Raw genomic sequence first — 18,617 nt, 5'->3', positions numbered from 1 at the left:
TAAATTGTTGATATTTCATTAATCTTAACGTTTCAATGGCAAATCAAATTTATTTTCAACTAAACGAAAATAAAAATATTGTTATTGCTATTGCTGGAGTAGTTACAAATACTCATCAATAATAATGAACGTGTAATGCTAAAAAGTAATGATGTACACTAATGCAGTAATGACGAGCGTATGAGCAGAAGTGTCATTACTTAGTAATGACACTTTTAATGATCGTGTAAGGGCCGTTATTTATACAGATTTATCTGTATTATACAGATTTTTACATGCGCATACAGATTTAATTCAGAGTACAGATTTTATACAGATTTCCTCAATTTAATACAGATTTATACAGATCTCACAATAAGTAAGAAAGAAAAAAATTTACTTTTCTGTCTGAGCTATCTTTTAGTTTTTGATTCCAGTGACGATATAAAAGTCTATCAATCAAAAGACAAATCATAAATTAATATGATCTGTGAAATCCATTTATATTATAATTTGAAACCATTTTGAACTGATATTCAATTTTTTTTCAATGACTGAGTGGAAACATATATTGGAGAAGCCAAATGAATGAAAAACTAACAGAAAAGATGATTTATTGGAAAAAGATACGCTCAGAGACAGTACTTTATTCAAGGAAGTAATGGCATCATGAAACTTTGTTGTAAAACTGAGAGTTGTATGGACCGACTTGACGTTGCATATTGGGCGTTGAAATTCCATGTCAAATTATAAACTCATCAATTTCAAACTAGATAAATATATGGAATTACAATTCAAGTGTGGATAAAAAAAACTATGAAACTTCGATGTTGAATATTCTTGTCAGCCCGGCAATGACTGATTGAATCTACAACCACAATCTATTGGAATAACATATTTTAGCATCATTTTGTTGTAAGAATTTCATTTTATTAGGGAATACAGATTAATACATGTTTTTTATACAAAGAATACTGATTTTCTATGAAAATATCTGGCATCTCTGGTACAGATAGATTTTTGCGCCGAATACAGATTTTTGGAAAAATGACCTGGCAACGCTGATTGATACAGTCCAATTTGTGCTGTTGAGTATAAAGTTAATGATAAATCATTCAATTTTCATTTTATTAAAGGAAAATGGCATCGACTGTAGAATCTGCTCGCGAGAAAGCATTACAAGAATACCGTAAAAAATTATTAGAGCATAAGGAAGTGGAATCCAGATTAAAAGAATGTAAGTTGTTTATTTTTTGCTTCCAAAATGGAGGTTAGATACAGAAGAATGACTTGCCAGTCACTACAGTTAAGTTGGTTACTTTTTTTTTTAGTGAGAGAATCATTAAAAGAGTTAACGAAGCAATTCGATAAATCGGAAAATGATTTGAAGGCTCTTCAAAGTGTTGGTCAAATTGTAGGCGAGGTTTTGAAACAACTGACCGAAGATAAATTTATTGTGAAAGCCACTAATGGTCCTCGTTATGTCGTAGGATGTCGTCGACAATTGGATAAAACTAAACTAAAATCTGGAACTCGTGTTGCATTGGACATGACAACTTTAACGATAATGAGATATCTACCACGTGAAGTAGATCCTCTTGTTTATAATATGTCTCATGAAGATCCAGGCGAGGTCACATATTCTGCAATTGGTGGTTTATCAGAACAAATTCGAGAACTGCGAGAAGTAATAGAACTTCCTTTACTTAATCCTGAATTATTTTTACGTGTGGGCATCACTCCGCCAAAAGGATGCTTACTTTATGGGCCACCCGGAACTGGGAAAACCCTTCTGGCACGAGCCGTGGCTTCACAATTGGATGCCAACTTTTTAAAAGTAGTATCATCTGCCATCGTAGATAAGTATATTGGAGAATCTGCTCGTTTGATACGAGAAATGTTCAATTACGCTCGAGATCATCAACCATGCATCATTTTTATGGACGAGATTGATGCTATTGGTGGAAGACGTTTCTCTGAGGGTACTTCAGCTGATCGAGAGATCCAACGCACATTAATGGAACTACTTAATCAAATGGATGGATTTGACTCTCTCGGTCAGGTCAAGATGATTATGGCCACTAACAGACCCGATACATTAGATCCAGCTCTATTGCGACCAGGTCGTTTAGATAGAAAAATAGAAATTCCTCTACCCAATGAACAAGCCAGGTGAGCCAATTTTTGATCCAAAATTCTTTCTTCCTCGTAAGCATTTTATTTTGTGAAAATGTTAAGAACAATACATAGAAACCTTTAGCAGAAAAGTATAGCACTGAATGCTTCTTTTTAATCACCCCGATTCTGTATTTCGTTGGAATCGGATTATTTCGATCGAATGTAAAAATTTGTATTCTGTAATTCGATCGAATGATGCTTTTATATGAAAAACTCAAACTCGATCGAGATACAGAATGCAAAATTCCGTATACGAACGGAATAATCCGATTCGAACGAAATACAGGATCGGGGCAAATGTTATTTCTCTTTACTAACTTTTTTTTCCAATAGATTGGAGATTTTGAAAATTCATGCTGCACCGATAGCAAAACACGGGGACATCGACTATGAAGCTGTAGTCAAACTTTCTGATAACTTCAACGGAGCTGATTTGCGTAATGTTTGCACAGAAGCTGGACTATTCGCGATACGGGCCGAACGGGAGTATGTAATTCAGGAGGATTTCATGAAAGCTGTTCGCAAGGTAGCCGATAACAAACGCTTGGAGAGCAAGTTGGATTACAAGCCAGTGTGAATAACTTCTGCAGAAATGAAAATGTTTGATTATATTTCTGCAATACTAATAAAATTATCTTAATCAATTGCGTGTACAACACTCAAAATTTGAGAAAAATTTTGTTAAAATTCTTTATTGGTGTCATCAATTCTCTTTCGTTTACGTTCGAGATAAACCTTAATATTATCAAATTTTTTCTTAAACAGAGAGGAGACTTTATCAGTGTACGGAAAATGTTCCTTGTTTAAATTACTAAGTATATGCTCACTTGAGAAATCATTATTGTCTACGCTGAACTTGTTTTTTTCGCGATCAAATTTATACTTTTTCAGCGACGCTTCAGAAGTGTCTGCATTTATTATCTGTGCAATTAAGTTGTTATGATCATCGAGCGTTAAAGCAGTATAAATATTTTTTTCCGTAGTTTTCAGATCCTGGATAAATTCGCATTGCAAATTGTTTTCAGTGGTTATTCTGTACACGGCTAATGTATTTGGCTTGTAGCAAAGAATGACTACCAATGTATATCCATCGTCTAAATGTTTGGTCGCCAGTCTAATACCTGGTAATTTTAATTGTTTTTGAAGCAATTCCTTCCCTGTTCTATATTCCCATATACGTAGCGTTTCATCTCCTGACAGAGAAAGTAACATTGTATCATTTTGGGTGTCTAGAAACTTCAAATCAGAGACAAATTCGGTGTGTCCAAGACAAAATGTTTGAATAGTATGACATTGAGGATATTTAGTCACACGTATTTTCTCATCTCTTTCGCTGGTTACAATCAGGCTAAAACAAAAGAAATTATTTTAGACAACACTCTATTCAAAATAAAAAATATGTACCTATCATCTGAATTGACAAGTATGGCAAGCACCTGACTCATATGACCTAAGATCCACCGACCTGGTTTGGTTATATTCTCGCAATCATACTCGTAACAATCGCCGCTTTTATCGCATACAATAACAAATCTACCACCGGCTGAAAATTGCATACAACTTGAAGCTCTTGCAACTAGTCGCCGTGATAATAATTTAAGACATTCAGGTCCATCAAAATTTTCAATTTTGTAAAGAAACAATGATTTGTCGCTTGTCACTATAGCCAATAAAGATTTGTTTTCGTGCACTTCCAGCGAGGTAATAATATTCAACCCGCCACTTAATTCGATTTGCTGATCTATATCCTCTCGAGGATGTTTTTCATTATTCCCATCGAAATATTTAAGTGGGCGCCCTTTTTCATACGGAGATGAAAAATCTATCATATGAGACCAACTTGTTGTCTCGTTTAAATAACAAATTTTATCGTTGAAAGCAGATATCAATGAATTTCCAAAAAGTTTCAATAACGACATTATTGTGAAATAAGAGAAGACCTGACAACTGGCTTCTTATTCTTCCTTCCGAATCATCCTTCTCGTCATTTTCGCCCTGTGGAATAAATACCTACGTATCGGCTACAGTGTAGCCATATTTACCGATTTTTTAATAACTATGCTAGGAAAAAAATATTACATTTAAATTTGTAGACTTTAGGTTTTTGATTTGAAAAAACATGAAAAATGTTTTGGTGAATGCATTTCTTTATTATGGACCTTATTACCGTTCTCACTTCCACTTTCACATTCACTTCACTTACATGTCACTTCACTTGATTTTACCTATTACCGGTATCACGCATAGCGAAGTGATCACTGTGGTATAAAAAACTATTTTTTTCAACAAAATGTTGGTGGCGTGATGTTCATAATGACATCAAGTTCATTCAAGTAATTACTTTTATCTCTGAAGCGACTTCCGTAATAAGGACCTACATTCACTTCACTTGATTTCCACCGTGAAGTGATACTCATAATAAGGGTCACAGTCACTTCACTTGGTGTTCACCGTGTGGTGACACCGGTAATAAGGGCCTATATATTAATGCTTAAAAACAATTGTTTGAGTTTTGATGACAAAACCGCAAAATCGAATCCACAGTTGACGTATTACCGGATCTTTTGGAAACCGGAAAAAGTCAGGTTTGGATAGAAATGTTTAGTGCGACCACAGTGTGGAAAACAACAGTTCATTCTTCTCGTAAAACTAAACACACTTTCGAGTTTACACTAATTTAACAAATCTTTTTGGTTACACTTTAATTCACGAAAAGGAAAAACGGCTTGATGTCTATTTTAATTACACAGTGTTATAAACATTTATTACCAATGACATTACCAAACACTATAAACATTTATTACCAATGAGATTGAAAAAAGTGGAACATTCTCCGAAAATTTTCATTTTCATTGGTGAGCTAAAATTATACACGCTGCCAAAAAATTACCTAATTTTAAGTACTTTTCACTCAATAGAGGGGTTGTGTGCAGGAAGCCAATTTTGGGTAAAATGGGTTTTACTTATTTTTGAGTAAAAGCATCAATAGTACTGATTAGGTAGAAACTACGCAAGCGATATAAAAATCAACTTGGGTAATTTGATTTCAGTTTTCGTTCGATGGTTTGAAAAATAAAACACAAACAATAAAGTCAACTATGATTACTTTATTTATTTAATATTTATCTTTTTACATATTTCAACAATGTAATTATGTTCAGATGGTTTGTTACCGTTACATTTACAAAATTCAGAATGAGTAATAAAATTAAATCACACTTATGGGAATTCATATTCATTGTACTTTGCAATTGGAGCTGCAACAGTATTAAATCTACAGACTATATAATTGAGGCTGCTCTATTGTTGACCGATAGTTTCTGCGATGCAACACACAAAATTTTTTCACCCAACAGCAACTTATTGAAGTAAACTACACTGTTGAGTGAAAACTACTCAATCGATACAGTACTTTTCACCCAACAATTAAAAACATGCTTGATTACTTCATGTTAGGTGAATTTAAGTCAACCGTTGGGTTTTTTTTGGCAGCGTGTACATTTTAATAAACTTGTTTCCTGATTTTCTTTATACTTGGCATCATTGCTCGCGTACCCTGCAAAAGTTTTTTCTTTTCACAATGTGCAGGTAGCAACATCAAAATCAGCCAATCAGAAACTGGTCCATTTGAAACAAAAGCAGCCAGATGTCAGGCCTTGTCTTAGATGTAAACAAACGTTGCTTTCGAACATTTTATCGATGCAGTGTTAGAAGAAGTCGATGAAATAAAAAAGACTTCACTTCAAAGTGAACTGCTAACTACACTGAAATGAAAATCTTATTTATATTCATTAGATTTGTCATATAAATCATATGCAGAATATAATTCATAGAAATTATATGGAAACTTATATTCTTTATTTAATGTGTACGTCAAATCTAAATGGACGTTATCATAATGAAAGTTATAAAAATATCCTATATAATTTATATGGAAATCCGATGGAAGTCGTAAATCGTACTGCTTGAAGCTGAAGAAATAGTTGTGTCCCCGATATTCATCAACTGCTCCAGACCATTTTTTTTCAGGAAGTTCCGCATCTCAATGTAATTTCAAATCGCTGACAAGACAGCTCATCCAACTTCGTTCAAGGATATGCGTTAACGGACCATGAAATATATATCCGGTACATTTCATTGCTCTATCTGTGTAGTAAGATTCATTTTTATTTTCAGTCTCGGGATCTCACTTCTCTTTCGCAAATATCATGAGGTGCTCCCTTACCGAACGGAATACTAGTAAAGCTTGAATTCTCAAAGAAAAGTAGTAGTTGGCGATTATCTGCTATTCGTATGAGCTCCATTGAAAGTTATATATATATATATATATATATATATATATATATATATATATATATATATATATATATATATATATATATATATATATATATATATATATATATATATATATATATATATATATATATATATATATATATATATATATATATATATATATATATATATATATATATATATATATATAAATTTTATAAAACTAGTCATATGGTATATATGAACCTATCTAAATAAAATCGAAGTGAATATAATATGCGCTTCATAAATTGTTCCAATGTATGTTGTGCGGATATCTAGTAATGGTTATAAGACGCGCCAATAAATTTGACTCAGACTGGAAATTTCATTCGTTATATGGAAATCCTGTAAAAATAACGTTAAGAAGAGTTTTATGTTTCATAAGATTATCTCATATATGACATGATGTTGAACACATCTTGTAACTATTATTGGAAATGCTAATAGTGCAAAATCATTAGAATATCATATAATGTGAAAAAGAAAATTTAGCTCAGTGTAGAACAGACGTGAGTTTATTGGAACATCCAGCCTCCTGTCACGCCGCCATTTTTATGAGACTGAAATCGGAGCATCAAAAATCCAACAAGTAGGCTGCTTCTATCGTAAATAAACAATCAGTGATCGAACAAATTCCAAATATCCTTGTTAGTTTATTCTAAACTTTGAGTTTTATGGTAGATTTCTCTCAATTTGTCACAAAAGTTTTGTCGTTTTATCGCGAATACAACATGAAGTGCTTTGTTCCATCTTTTGGAAATGATTTTCATTGTAGAAATAAATCAGACACGAACTGTGTATCGAAACATCGTTTTCCAAAAAATCTGTACAGTCGCAATTTGTGGCTACAAGCTATTGGGAAAGCTGAAAATCGAAATTTTATGGTAAAAAATACTAATTTCGAATCAGCTAGAATCTGCTCAAAACATTTTCCTGTGAACTGCTATTATGAAATAAAAAATGGAAAAAGACTGTTGCAATCAGCGATACCTCAAATTTTTGGTGGTAGAATGCATCAACTGTACGCAATCATACTATATAATATTTAGAGTAAAAATATTAATTGTATCTTTTGTTCTAATAAAGTGAGTTTCTCATATCCGACCAAAATTTGGTAGATAATGTTGCGGAGTCAAGAAATTTTCCCCTTGTTCGACCTCGAAGGTGCAAACGAAATGAAGAGGAATCGCAGGCTGTGATTAGAGTAAAGTCTAAACTTCTGAACGCTCGAAAAATTGTGAAACGCCTTAGAGCACAAAACAAGCGTTTACGGGACAAGGTTAATAGCATTGAGGAGCTTCTGAACAACCTTCATTCAAAGCGTCTCGTTTCCGAGACCACAAAATCTAAACTACAGGTTGTTCATTCACAAAACTGTAATTGTCTGAAATAATACTGAACAGTTTGTGCTTTTCAGAATACATTCTCTAACGATTTCTTTCAAGAGTTGAGCCTTCGTAAGGCACGCCAACCATACTCTGAAAAACTTCGAAGGTTTGCAACCACATTGCATTTTTATTCGCCAAAGGCCTACGCCTACGTTCGTCAAACGTTTCGGAACTCGCTACCCCATCCACGATCGATAATTCGATGGTATGCCAACACGGATGGCGAGCCTGGTATTACCGCAGAAGCATTGGCTGCATTAAAAAGAAAATCGGAAGAAATGCTACTGCAAAGTAAACCACTCCTTTGCTGTTTGGTAATGGATGAAATGGCTATCCGACAGCAAGTTCAATGGAACGAACGTTCTGGACAACTCGATGGAATCGTGCAATGTGTTACACGAATCGGAGGTGATGATTCTGCCACAGCCGCTAAAGAAGCTCTAGTGTTTATGGTAACCGGGGTACAAGAAGCGTGGAAAGTACCGATTGGGTATTTTTTCATAGACGGTTTGACCACAGACTAACAGACAAGACACTCAAATTAGATTCTTTAACCATATAAACGGTCATTTCGAATATTCCTTTAGTTGGGACAGTACTCGCATATGTTATGATGGCGCCACGTTACCCTATCAAATACATCGTGTCTGTCATCTAGACTGTGTTTATTTTTTGTCGTGAATACGACTTACTTTACTATGGGGTGCCTTTTCAAAATTAGCCATATGGAAGAATGGGCAGAACTTAATCGTGAATATCTCGACTTGTATTAATGGTAGCAACATAATTCTTTCATTATTTCACCACCATATGATCAGGAATTCAGGATAATATTTTGAACAGTGTGCGATAACCACAAACAACTCAAAAATTAAGTTTTCTTGAAATTTGAAAACAACGCGGAAAACTTTATACTTTCGCTTGGGTTTTTCGCGCAAGGACGACGATTTTGAGATAGTCAGGCACATATCTTCAACTGAATGCGTATAAAAGGGGAACCGTGGTGAAAATCGATCATTTCTTTTCGTGCGTTCGATGGGAGCAGACGTCGTGGGAGTTAAGCCTTCAACCAGCAGCGACGGAGAGAGCGCCTTTTGCGTGGTTAAAACCTCAAACGCTCAGGTAGCAACTTTCATTCGCTTGCTGGCCTTCAAGGCGAGCAGACTGCCATCGCGAGAGTTAAACCATCAACCAGCAGCGACGGAGAGAGCGCCTTTTGCGTGGTTAAAACCTCAAACGCTCAGGTAGCAACTTTCATTCGCTTGCTGGCCTTCAAGGCGAGCAGACTGCCATCGCGAGAGTTAAACCATCAACCAGCAGCGACGGAGAGAGCGCCTTTTGCGTGGTTAAAACCTCAAACGCTCAGGTAGCAGCTTTCATTCGCTTGCTGGCTTTCAAGGCGAGCAGACTGCCATCGCGAGAGTTAAACCATCAACCAGCAGCGAAGGAGAGAGCGCCTTCTGCGTGGTTAAAAGCACAAACGCTCAGGTAGCAACTTTCATTCGCTTGCTGGCCTTCAAGGCGAGCAGACTGCCATCGCGAGAGTTAAACCATCAACCAGCAGCGACGGAGAGAGCGCTTTTTGCGTGGTTAAAACCTCAAACACTCAGGTAGCAACTTTCATTCGCTTGCTGGCCTTCAAGGCGAGCAGACTGCCATCGCGAGAGTTAAACCATCAACCAGCAGCGACGGAGAGAGCGCCTTTTGCGTGGTTAAAACCTCAAACGCTCAGGTAGCAGCTTTCATTCGCTTGCTGGCTTTCAAGGCGAGCAGACTGCCGTCGCGAGAGTTAAACCATCAACCAGCAGCGAAGGAGAGAGCGCCTTTTGCGTGGTTAAAACCTCAAACGCTCAGGTAGCAACTTTCATTCGCTTGCTGGCCTTCAAGGCGAGCAGACTGCCATCGCGAGAGTTAAACCATCAGCGACGGAGAGAGCACCTGCCATCATTTGGTTTTCGGTAGTCGTAACGAGAAGTTCAATTTTCAGATTTTAGCTCCGCAATATAGGTTTAGAATTCAGAGCCTGCGTGCTGAAACTGTATTCCGGAACTAATTTGAGTTTCGAAATTGCAATTCTAGAATTGAAACTGGATTCTGAGTCTGTTATTGGTTCTAAATTTAGTTCTTGAACTCAGGATCCAGTTCTTTATTCCAGACTTCTTCTATTCGGTTCTTTTTAGAACCATAATAATACTCCTAAAGAATTATGCGGAAATTTACTTTACTGTACTCTATAAAACCCATTCTGGTAGTCATGGCAAAAAATCGTCTTCATGTTTTAGAGCTTAGTTCTGGAATATGGGTTTAGAATTCAGAGTCTGCGTGCTGAACTAACTCAAATCGTCACCATTTTTTTATTATAAAGAACTATACTGCTTTTTTCATAGTATTTAAGTGCGTTTCAGAATGTTTAATGTAACTAATCTGTAATTTAGTCTAGGCGCATCGTTTAAATTTCTAGTAATGAAAGAGGGGAAAGTTGCACAATTCAAACAATCGATGAACTACCAATTCGAATTCGGAAGCATAAATAAAGTGTGTCATATTCGTATTCACGACATCCAGTTATGTCTCTGACATTACACACCCGTACTTTTTTCATTTACCAACCGAGTTGCCATTCATACAGAATTACCTGTAATGTATTGATTTGTATACCTCCATGCGAATTTCATGCAGGATACAGATTAATCACATATTATTGCCAAAACTATATACAGAATTGTGCCTTCTTCTCATTCTACAACGCAATACAAAATCGAACCCGTTTTGTTACAATACTTACTTCTGGTCTGCCGTCACTTAATTTCGGGTGAAAATTACCAACACAATCAAAAATAGTCTAGATGAACAACGTTGAGAAAAATAAATGTTTACCTTCCAACATCGCTAAAAAAGTTAAATATATTATCAACGTAATCCAAGAGCGGCCCTTACACGAGCATTAAAAATGTCATTTTAAATGATGTCATTTAAATGATGTAATTCAAATTTGTTAGAAATTTCGTCATTAGTGCACCACTACACGTTCATTAAAATGATTTTTTTTCTACTAATGACAGTTTCAATGACCGCTAATAATTTATTGTGACGATTAGCGACCCTTACACGAGTCATTAAAAATGTCATTACTGAATTATTAATGAACGTGTAATGGTGCAGTAATGACGAGATTTCTAACAAATTTGAAATACATCATTACTTAGTTACATTAAAAATGACATTTTTAATGCTCGTGTAAGGGCCGCTATTCATTATCAAATATTTCGATAAAATCAGGCAACCCTGCAAGCAGCTGATCGGTGTTGACAAACGAGGGGAAACCAACTAGTAAAAAAACTTTTTCGTAACACAAGGGGTGTACCGATAGTAAATAGTTCGCGCAGTACAATATAGGTGGAACTAGTGCATCACGAAAAATGATTTTTATAAGAATTTACTCATACTGTCATGTCTGTTAGTCTGTGGTTTGACTGCAGATCAGAAAAAAGATATCGTAGAACTTGTATTACATCACCTTCACGAAGCTGGAGTCACTATAGTAGCATTTACCTTCGACAGTACAAAGACCAACATAGCGATGGCAAATGCATTGGGCTGCAACCTGCGAACCGATTGGTTAAATTCGTTGACCACTAGTTTCAAACATCCCATTACCGATCGCAACATTTCGGTGTTACTTGATCCTGTTCACATGCTTAAATTAGTGCGAAATACGTTACACAGTAAAGGAAAGTTGATAACCATGAATGGAACGGTAGATTGGAATTTTTTCGAACGGTTAAATGAATACTAAAATAGAATCGGATTGAAATTGGCTCCCAAACTCAGTGATAATCATATATACTTTCAAAATTCCAAAATGAAAGTTATACTTGCGGTACAAGTAATCAGTAGCAGTGTCGCTTCAGCTCTAGAATATGCAGCGCCCTTAGCAAATTTTCCTTCGAATTTGCTAATATTGTAGAAAAAATAGGAAATTATGAAGGAAACTCTCATATCAGCGTAGCTGCAACCTTCAAGTATAAAATTTGTTATTGAAGCGTGCACATTTTTGAGCATTAGTCAGCGCCACGATGTTTAAGAAATTTTGTTATAAAACCATAGACAGTTCCGGGCATTAGTCAGCGCAGCAATGTTGTAAAACAAAAGCTATTGTTATATAACCATAGACAGTTCCGGGCATTAGTCAGCGCGGCAATGTTGTAAAAACAAAGTTATATTTTTACGGACACTGCCTCTGGCCTAGCGACAGTGGTTCCGGCTTTCGGTAGAACTTCGGGAGAAAATCGGATGAACTTCCTACTTGAAATCACAAGCTCGGCTTGTACTAAAATCTTCGGGCTTCACCCGAAAGAAAATGCTAGGAGCTTAAAAACCCATAGTTGGGAAGAGTTATGGAGTCAGTTAAGTTTCAAAAAGTGCGCGGTAAATAGCCGTTGGTCTCGGGCGTCGGCCCGTAGACAAATTAGCAAGCAGTTCAGTTTCACAGAGTGCGGTAGCTAGGCGCGAGTCTCGGGAGTCGACCCGTAGACAGATTAAGTAGTTTTTGCTTCGAGTATTCGGGTTAGTTCAGTTCGGAGTGTAATACAGTAGCCGTAGGAATATGCGTGCATAGGTGAGGTTTGAGTATCAAGTGACATGAAAATCAAGTAAGAAATATTGTTTATAATGGGATATAATAGATTTCGGAAGGCACCTAAAGAATTGAGTGAAAGATTGCTGTAATGAGTGAAGATTTAATAGTTTCATGTGCAGGTTTGATATTCACATGCAAAAGAAAAATAGTTAGACACAACCATTGTTCGTGTTAGGGTAGTGTTGATAATATATGACAACAAAAGTACGTGTTGAAGAATAACTTCTTTTATTAATGTAAACAAGTAAATGTGGAGACATATATCCGACGAGTTCACCATGAAGTGTTGTGAATAGTTGAAACTCAAAAAAGGTGAATTTCGTGATATTAATCTCAAATACGTGGATGAATCAATACAATGACATAAAAGAGAAACCGAATTGGAGAGTGTTACTCCGTATAGAACTGAAAGAAACATCCTCTTCGTTATTCTTCTCCCGCCTCCGCTCGGCCGGGAGATTGCAAGTGGTGACAGCGATACGTGCTATAGTAGCAAGGACACGCCAGGACTACAGGCAAGGATTTCGGAATTAAGGATGTTGGGCGAAGTAGCATTAGTATGGTGAGTCTCCATTATTTTATTTATTTATTTTTCTCTCGTTGTTTTGATTACGTAATGTTGCCACTTATTGTGAGCGCTAAATCATAAAAAAATAAAGATGGCATTAGCGCGAAAATTTTTCTGATTTGTTTAGCTCGCGCTCGCAAGGACCAATATTATTTTTCTAACTACATTACTCACAATCCATCAACTGGTAAACGATATCAGAACTTTTTCTCATGCCTACAGCGGGTTTCTAGAACAGTTATATACATTCCGTTGTTGAGTCATTTGGCAAGCAATAAATTTGTTCAAGTTTCCTTGAAAACTGCGGACGTATAGATTACGCTCACAGTTGATTTGTTTACGTTTTGACCACGGTCAATACGAGCGCATGTGTTGAAGAAAAAAAAAACACAACACCGCGATAATACTTACAAAAGTGGCCACACTAGCATAAAGGCCTAAGAAGTTTTTTTTTGCCTTCGTTGAAAAAACACGAAAATCAGAACCAGCTGAACAGTTAGCACTGGTGTAATGATTATAAGGTCAAGGTGACCAACCGAACCTCACGCGTATGAGCGAAGGAATCGGTAATTTGAATCATCATTTTGCGAATAAGCAAAAGTAGCCGTACTTCGACTGACATAATAAAGCAAGTTAGCAAGCTAAGCACCAGGAGTGCATGCCACGAGGAATATATATATATATATATATTTAAAACGGTGGTGAACCAACCCGTATGGGCGGAGCCTATAGCAAAATGCGTTGCTAGGTATCACACCAAAAACAATCGCGGCCATATTTGCGGGTAAAAGTCTGGCAACCGAAATAAAAACAGAGTACGGTAGCGGTATATGACAATAATAATAATAATAAACCGACAGTGACTTTGAGTCGCGTACGGTAAACTATAATGTTAAACCACGAGTATGGTACGATGTTTATTTTTGCGCACACGGCGGGCATGACAAATTTGAGAGCACCGAGTTGGGCTGGCTCAATAATAAACAAAAAAAAAAAATGCCAATGCGAACGAAATTTGACCACGTAGGGCTCGTAGCAGTTGAAGCTTTGTACGATACAATGACCAGTAATGTGAGACTAGGTCAAGTTTGTTTACGTGAATGAATGTCGACCATAACCACGGTCAAGAATCAAGATTGTAATTATTTACAGCAAAAATGAATATCGTCCAGGGGGATTCATTTCAGAATTTTCTAAACATACGGCAAGTCAAATAATAATTTTGAGGCTTGACAGAGATATCATAGTACGAGAATCAAATTCAAACAAGCATGGAATTTCAATTCCCTAAAGCGGAAGCACTGCAGTGCATTCCAGAGTTCGATGGAACTACCGAACAGTTAGATGCGTTCATCTATCATATTGAACATTTCGAAAAACAATTCCCAGAAGAAACATCTAGAGACGATCTGATCTACGTAATATTATTGAAGTTGAAAAAAGAAGCAGCAGCTAGATTACTGCACATAAAAGCCGAAAATTGGCCTAAAATCAAAGAAAATCTTATACGTGAATTTGGGGAAATCGAAAGAATCGAAGACGTTGTTTTAAAAATAGAAACTTTGCGGCAAGAACCCAATGAACCATTCAAAAATTACAAAAAGCGCATAATGAAAATTAAAGAGCAGTTGGACAATTACAATGAAGGGTGCTTTGCTCGGGAATCGCCAATGGAAGTCAGTCTAAGACTACATTGCTTAGCAGGCTTATACAACGACGAATTGAAACGAATGGCACAAGGCCACAAAAAAAAGACATTGTATGAGTTACTGGAGTATTTAGAAGAAATTGATATAGAACGAAAACATATTAAAATAATGGGTTTGATAAAAAACACTACGAAAATAATGAAGTACAGTTATGGGTAAATTGCATGACTTACGATAATAGAAAAATATTTCGAAGATATGATCATAATATCAGGTCCAGAAATATGCCTGATCAAATGAGATATGGAGCATCAAGAACTCCGAATGCAAATTTAGCCAAGCAAACATGTAAAATACAAAATTGGGATCGATACGGGGAGAATAAAAATGACGATAACCGTAAACCAATGAAGAGTGATGTGTACAAAAAACGTAAAGAAGGGATATGGGTCAAATTACATAAGACGAAAGACAACGAATTTATGATGCTGTTGAGATCGGCAAACGAACCAAATAACGAGATGGGGTTGCTGGTAGACACTGGAGCATCTGGCAACTTGATAAGTAGACGAAGTGCAGAGTACATGGGAGCATATACAATTAATGATAACGAAATCATAGAATATTCCGGGATAACAGGTACTGTTAGAAAAACATTAGGTACCGTAGAACTAAACTTCATCATCGCAGGAAGAATTTTCCAAACGAAGTTCGACGTAGTGCAGAATTTGACTCCAGGGGGCATTTTGGGAATGACATTTATGAATAAGTATGTGACTAGCATACACAATGACCAAGGTTGGATATGCTTACGGAAAATACCTCTAACCTTTGAACCAAAAACAGATTCATATGAAGCTCATAAAAAACAGGAGAAGAGAGTCGCAAAATATGAGGCAGAGAACAATGTCAAAATACAGGAAAAATACCAAGCGTATGATCAATCCAAGCTTAGTCCACAGGGTACGCAGTGTACAGAAACGACAAAAAAATATACGGGGCAATGGTAAGAAGGTATGCCGCCTCACGAAATGTTAAAAATAGATTGTGCTAAAAACAACCAGTTATTTGTAAAAGTTGCTGCTGCAAATAGACCTAACGAAAAAATTAAGTACTTGCTCGATACTGGAGCATTTTATAACGTAATGAGATGGGATACTGTCGCGAGAATAGGATCAGAGAAAATAAACTATAAAGATAATTTATACATTGCAGGCTTTGATGGAACTCAATCACAGACTATTGGGTCAGTAAAAGTCACGTTGGTGATTGGAAAAACTCATTACAGAGTTAGATTTTATATAGTAAAAGATTTGTGTGTTCCTGGAATCATTGGAACAGAGTTTTTAAAGATATACACAATTTATGTCACTCAGAATTTCGAGTACATATGCCTAAGTGTACCAAACGAGCACAAGAATGTGGCAAATACACCAGTAACAGGCAAAGAAAAGGTACACGCAACTGAGCATCATGGGATGCGTGCTGCAGATCAGAATGAGTGCAACATTGAAATAGCCACCCGCATAAATAATGAAAGAAATAATGAAGTAAATGATAATAATGAGAAGCCAAAGATGTCTTCAAACAGTGCAACTGAAGCAAAGAATAATTTTGAAATAAAAAAATCTCCTAGTAGAAATAGGACAACCGAAAAACATATTAAAACTGATGCAAAGAGTGGCAAAAATGAAGTAATTATCGTAAATGCTGAAGTCTTAGAGGGTAGTTTATCAAAGCATAATAAATATGAAGTGAATAAAAAGCACGTGAATAAAAATGATAACAATAATGCATCGTATCAGAGCAATTATGAGTTATACAAAAACGACGATCGTTCAGATAGTATGCTCCCCGGTTGTGGGACTAATATTACTCATGAAGAAGAAAAAGATTTTATAGGTGGAGAATGTGACGAGGAAGACAAATGTTTCCTTGATTTAGATACAAATCAAGACGTAATGCTTACGGAAAATAAAAGATACGGTCAAATAACTGGTCGAGACCGAACGGAAAAAGTATTAGAATCACTAAATATGAATTATCTAAAAATAGAAAATTTTAGAGATATAGAGAAGATTATGGCATCATATAGCGATGTATTCTATCTGAAGGGGGATAAATTAACTATCACTGATGCGGCAGTGCACGAAATTGAGACCACCTCAAACGTGCCTATCAACAAACGGCAATACAGATTTCCAGAAGCTACAAAGAAGCACATTAATGAAGAAATTGAAGAAATGCGTAGACAAGGTATCATAAGGCCTAGCAAAAGTCCGTGGAATGCACCAGTCCTATGTGTTCCCAAGAAGGACGATGAATTTGGTAACAAGAAATACAGAATCGTGGTTGACTTCAGGGCTTTAAATTTAGTTACGAAGCCATTTGTATACCCAATTCCACTAATTGATGAGATTCTAGATAATCTTGGAAACAGTAAATATTTTTCTACCTTGGATTTAAAATCAGGGTTTTACCAAGTACCAATTAACTCAAAAGATGCAGCCAAGACTGCGTTTTCAACTCCAAAAGGCCACTTTGAATTTACAAGAATGCCTATGGGCCTGCGTAACAGCCCGTCGACGTTCCAAAGATTAATGAATACGGTACTTTATGAGATAGAAGAGGTTAAAGCAATCGTCTATCTGGATGACATAATTGTTTTCGGTGTTACTATCGAAGAACACAATGAAAACTTACGCAAAGTTTTAGAGGCTCTCCGTCGACATAATCTAAAAGTCGAGCCAGGTAAATGCCAAATTTTGAAAAATGAAATAAAGTATTTAGGACATGTAATTGACAAAGAAGGAATTCGCCCTATGGAGGACAATATAAAAACGATTAAAGAGATGGCGGCACCAAAAACAGTCAAAGGTGTTCGGTCATTTTTAGGAACAGTAAATTTTTATGGAAAATTCATACCGCACATAACAGAGAAACGTAAACCTTTGAACGATCTCTTGCGGAAGAATGTTAAGTTTACTTGGACAGAAGAGTGTCAAAAATCTTTTGAGGAATTGCGGAATTTTTTAACTTCTGACACACTGTTAGTTAGACCGAACTATAAAGATACGTTCGTGATCACGACAGATGCAAGCGAGTACGCTATTGGAGCAGTACTCTCGAATGAAAAATCGATCGACAGGCCTATTTCATAGCCAAGCAGAGGTCTAGTAGGTGCTGAAAGAAAGTACCATACGATTGAAAAAGAGTTGTTAGCCATCGTATGGGCAGTGAACCGTTTCAAACACTTTATTTATAATCAGAGATTTATTGTATACACTGATCATAGACCGCTAATTTCAATATGGCATTTAAAAGAAACTTCGCCTACGCTAACGCGTTTACGTCTGAAACTTCAAGGGCTGGAAATGGACATTCGCTATAAACAAGGCAAAGACAATGTGGTGGCAGACTTTTTATCCAGACTGCCCGAACAGGCCGAGTCCTTACACCCTATTTCAATAGTCACTAGACAGCAAAAGCGTCGACAACAGCAGCAAGCAGAAAAAAATGAACTTGCGAAGCGGAAAGACGCGGAGAATAAAACAACTTCCCCAAAACAACTGAAAGACGAATCAGGCAGGTTTACGCTATTTAAAAATAAACAAAAGACAGAATGGAATCCGCACATGGACGGATTAGAAAATATCGATTTTGGATGAGACGAAAAGGAAGATTTGGGAGTACTCTCACATTTCGAAGAATATGAAATATGCATAAATAACAATGACATCAAATTTGATCTGCTGAAATTTTCAAAACAAAAAACTAACGAAAGTGATTTTGATGGTACTTTCGTAATAGTAAACAGTAGATCAGCATATAAAGAACTAGCCGAGCTGATACACTTACCACACGGTTTAAAAGACTACCTAAATGGAAGAGTATTT

General features: G+C 36.3%; 2 protein-coding genes across 2 annotated transcripts; one reads left to right on the top strand and one right to left on the bottom strand.

Annotated features, from left to right (window-relative positions):
• Positions 1-1,021: 1,021 nt before the first annotated feature.
• Positions 1,022-2,801, top strand: LOC131440581 (26S proteasome regulatory subunit 10B). The gene is made up of 3 exons (XM_058611981.1): positions 1,022-1,216; positions 1,311-2,151; positions 2,491-2,801. The coding sequence occupies exons 1-3, from the start codon at positions 1,120-1,122 to the stop codon at positions 2,732-2,734; spliced, it is 1,182 nt and encodes a 393-aa protein (XP_058467964.1). The 5' UTR covers positions 1,022-1,119; the 3' UTR covers positions 2,735-2,801.
• On the bottom strand, positions 2,751-4,120 carry LOC131440582 (tRNA (guanine-N(7)-)-methyltransferase non-catalytic subunit wuho). Its single transcript, XM_058611982.1, has 2 exons — positions 3,562-4,120; positions 2,751-3,505 (listed from the first exon to the last, which is right to left on the bottom strand). The coding sequence occupies exons 1-2, from the start codon at positions 4,074-4,076 to the stop codon at positions 2,839-2,841; spliced, it is 1,182 nt and encodes a 393-aa protein (XP_058467965.1). The 5' UTR covers positions 4,077-4,120; the 3' UTR covers positions 2,751-2,838.
• Between the last annotated feature and the right edge of the window lie 14,497 nt (positions 4,121-18,617).

The sequence above is a fragment of the Malaya genurostris genome, chromosome 1 (genome assembly GCF_030247185.1).
Source record: "Malaya genurostris strain Urasoe2022 chromosome 1, Malgen_1.1, whole genome shotgun sequence".
NCBI classification, from domain to species: domain Eukaryota; kingdom Metazoa; phylum Arthropoda; class Insecta; order Diptera; family Culicidae; genus Malaya; species Malaya genurostris.
This window is presented reverse-complemented; position numbering and strand designations above follow the sequence as displayed.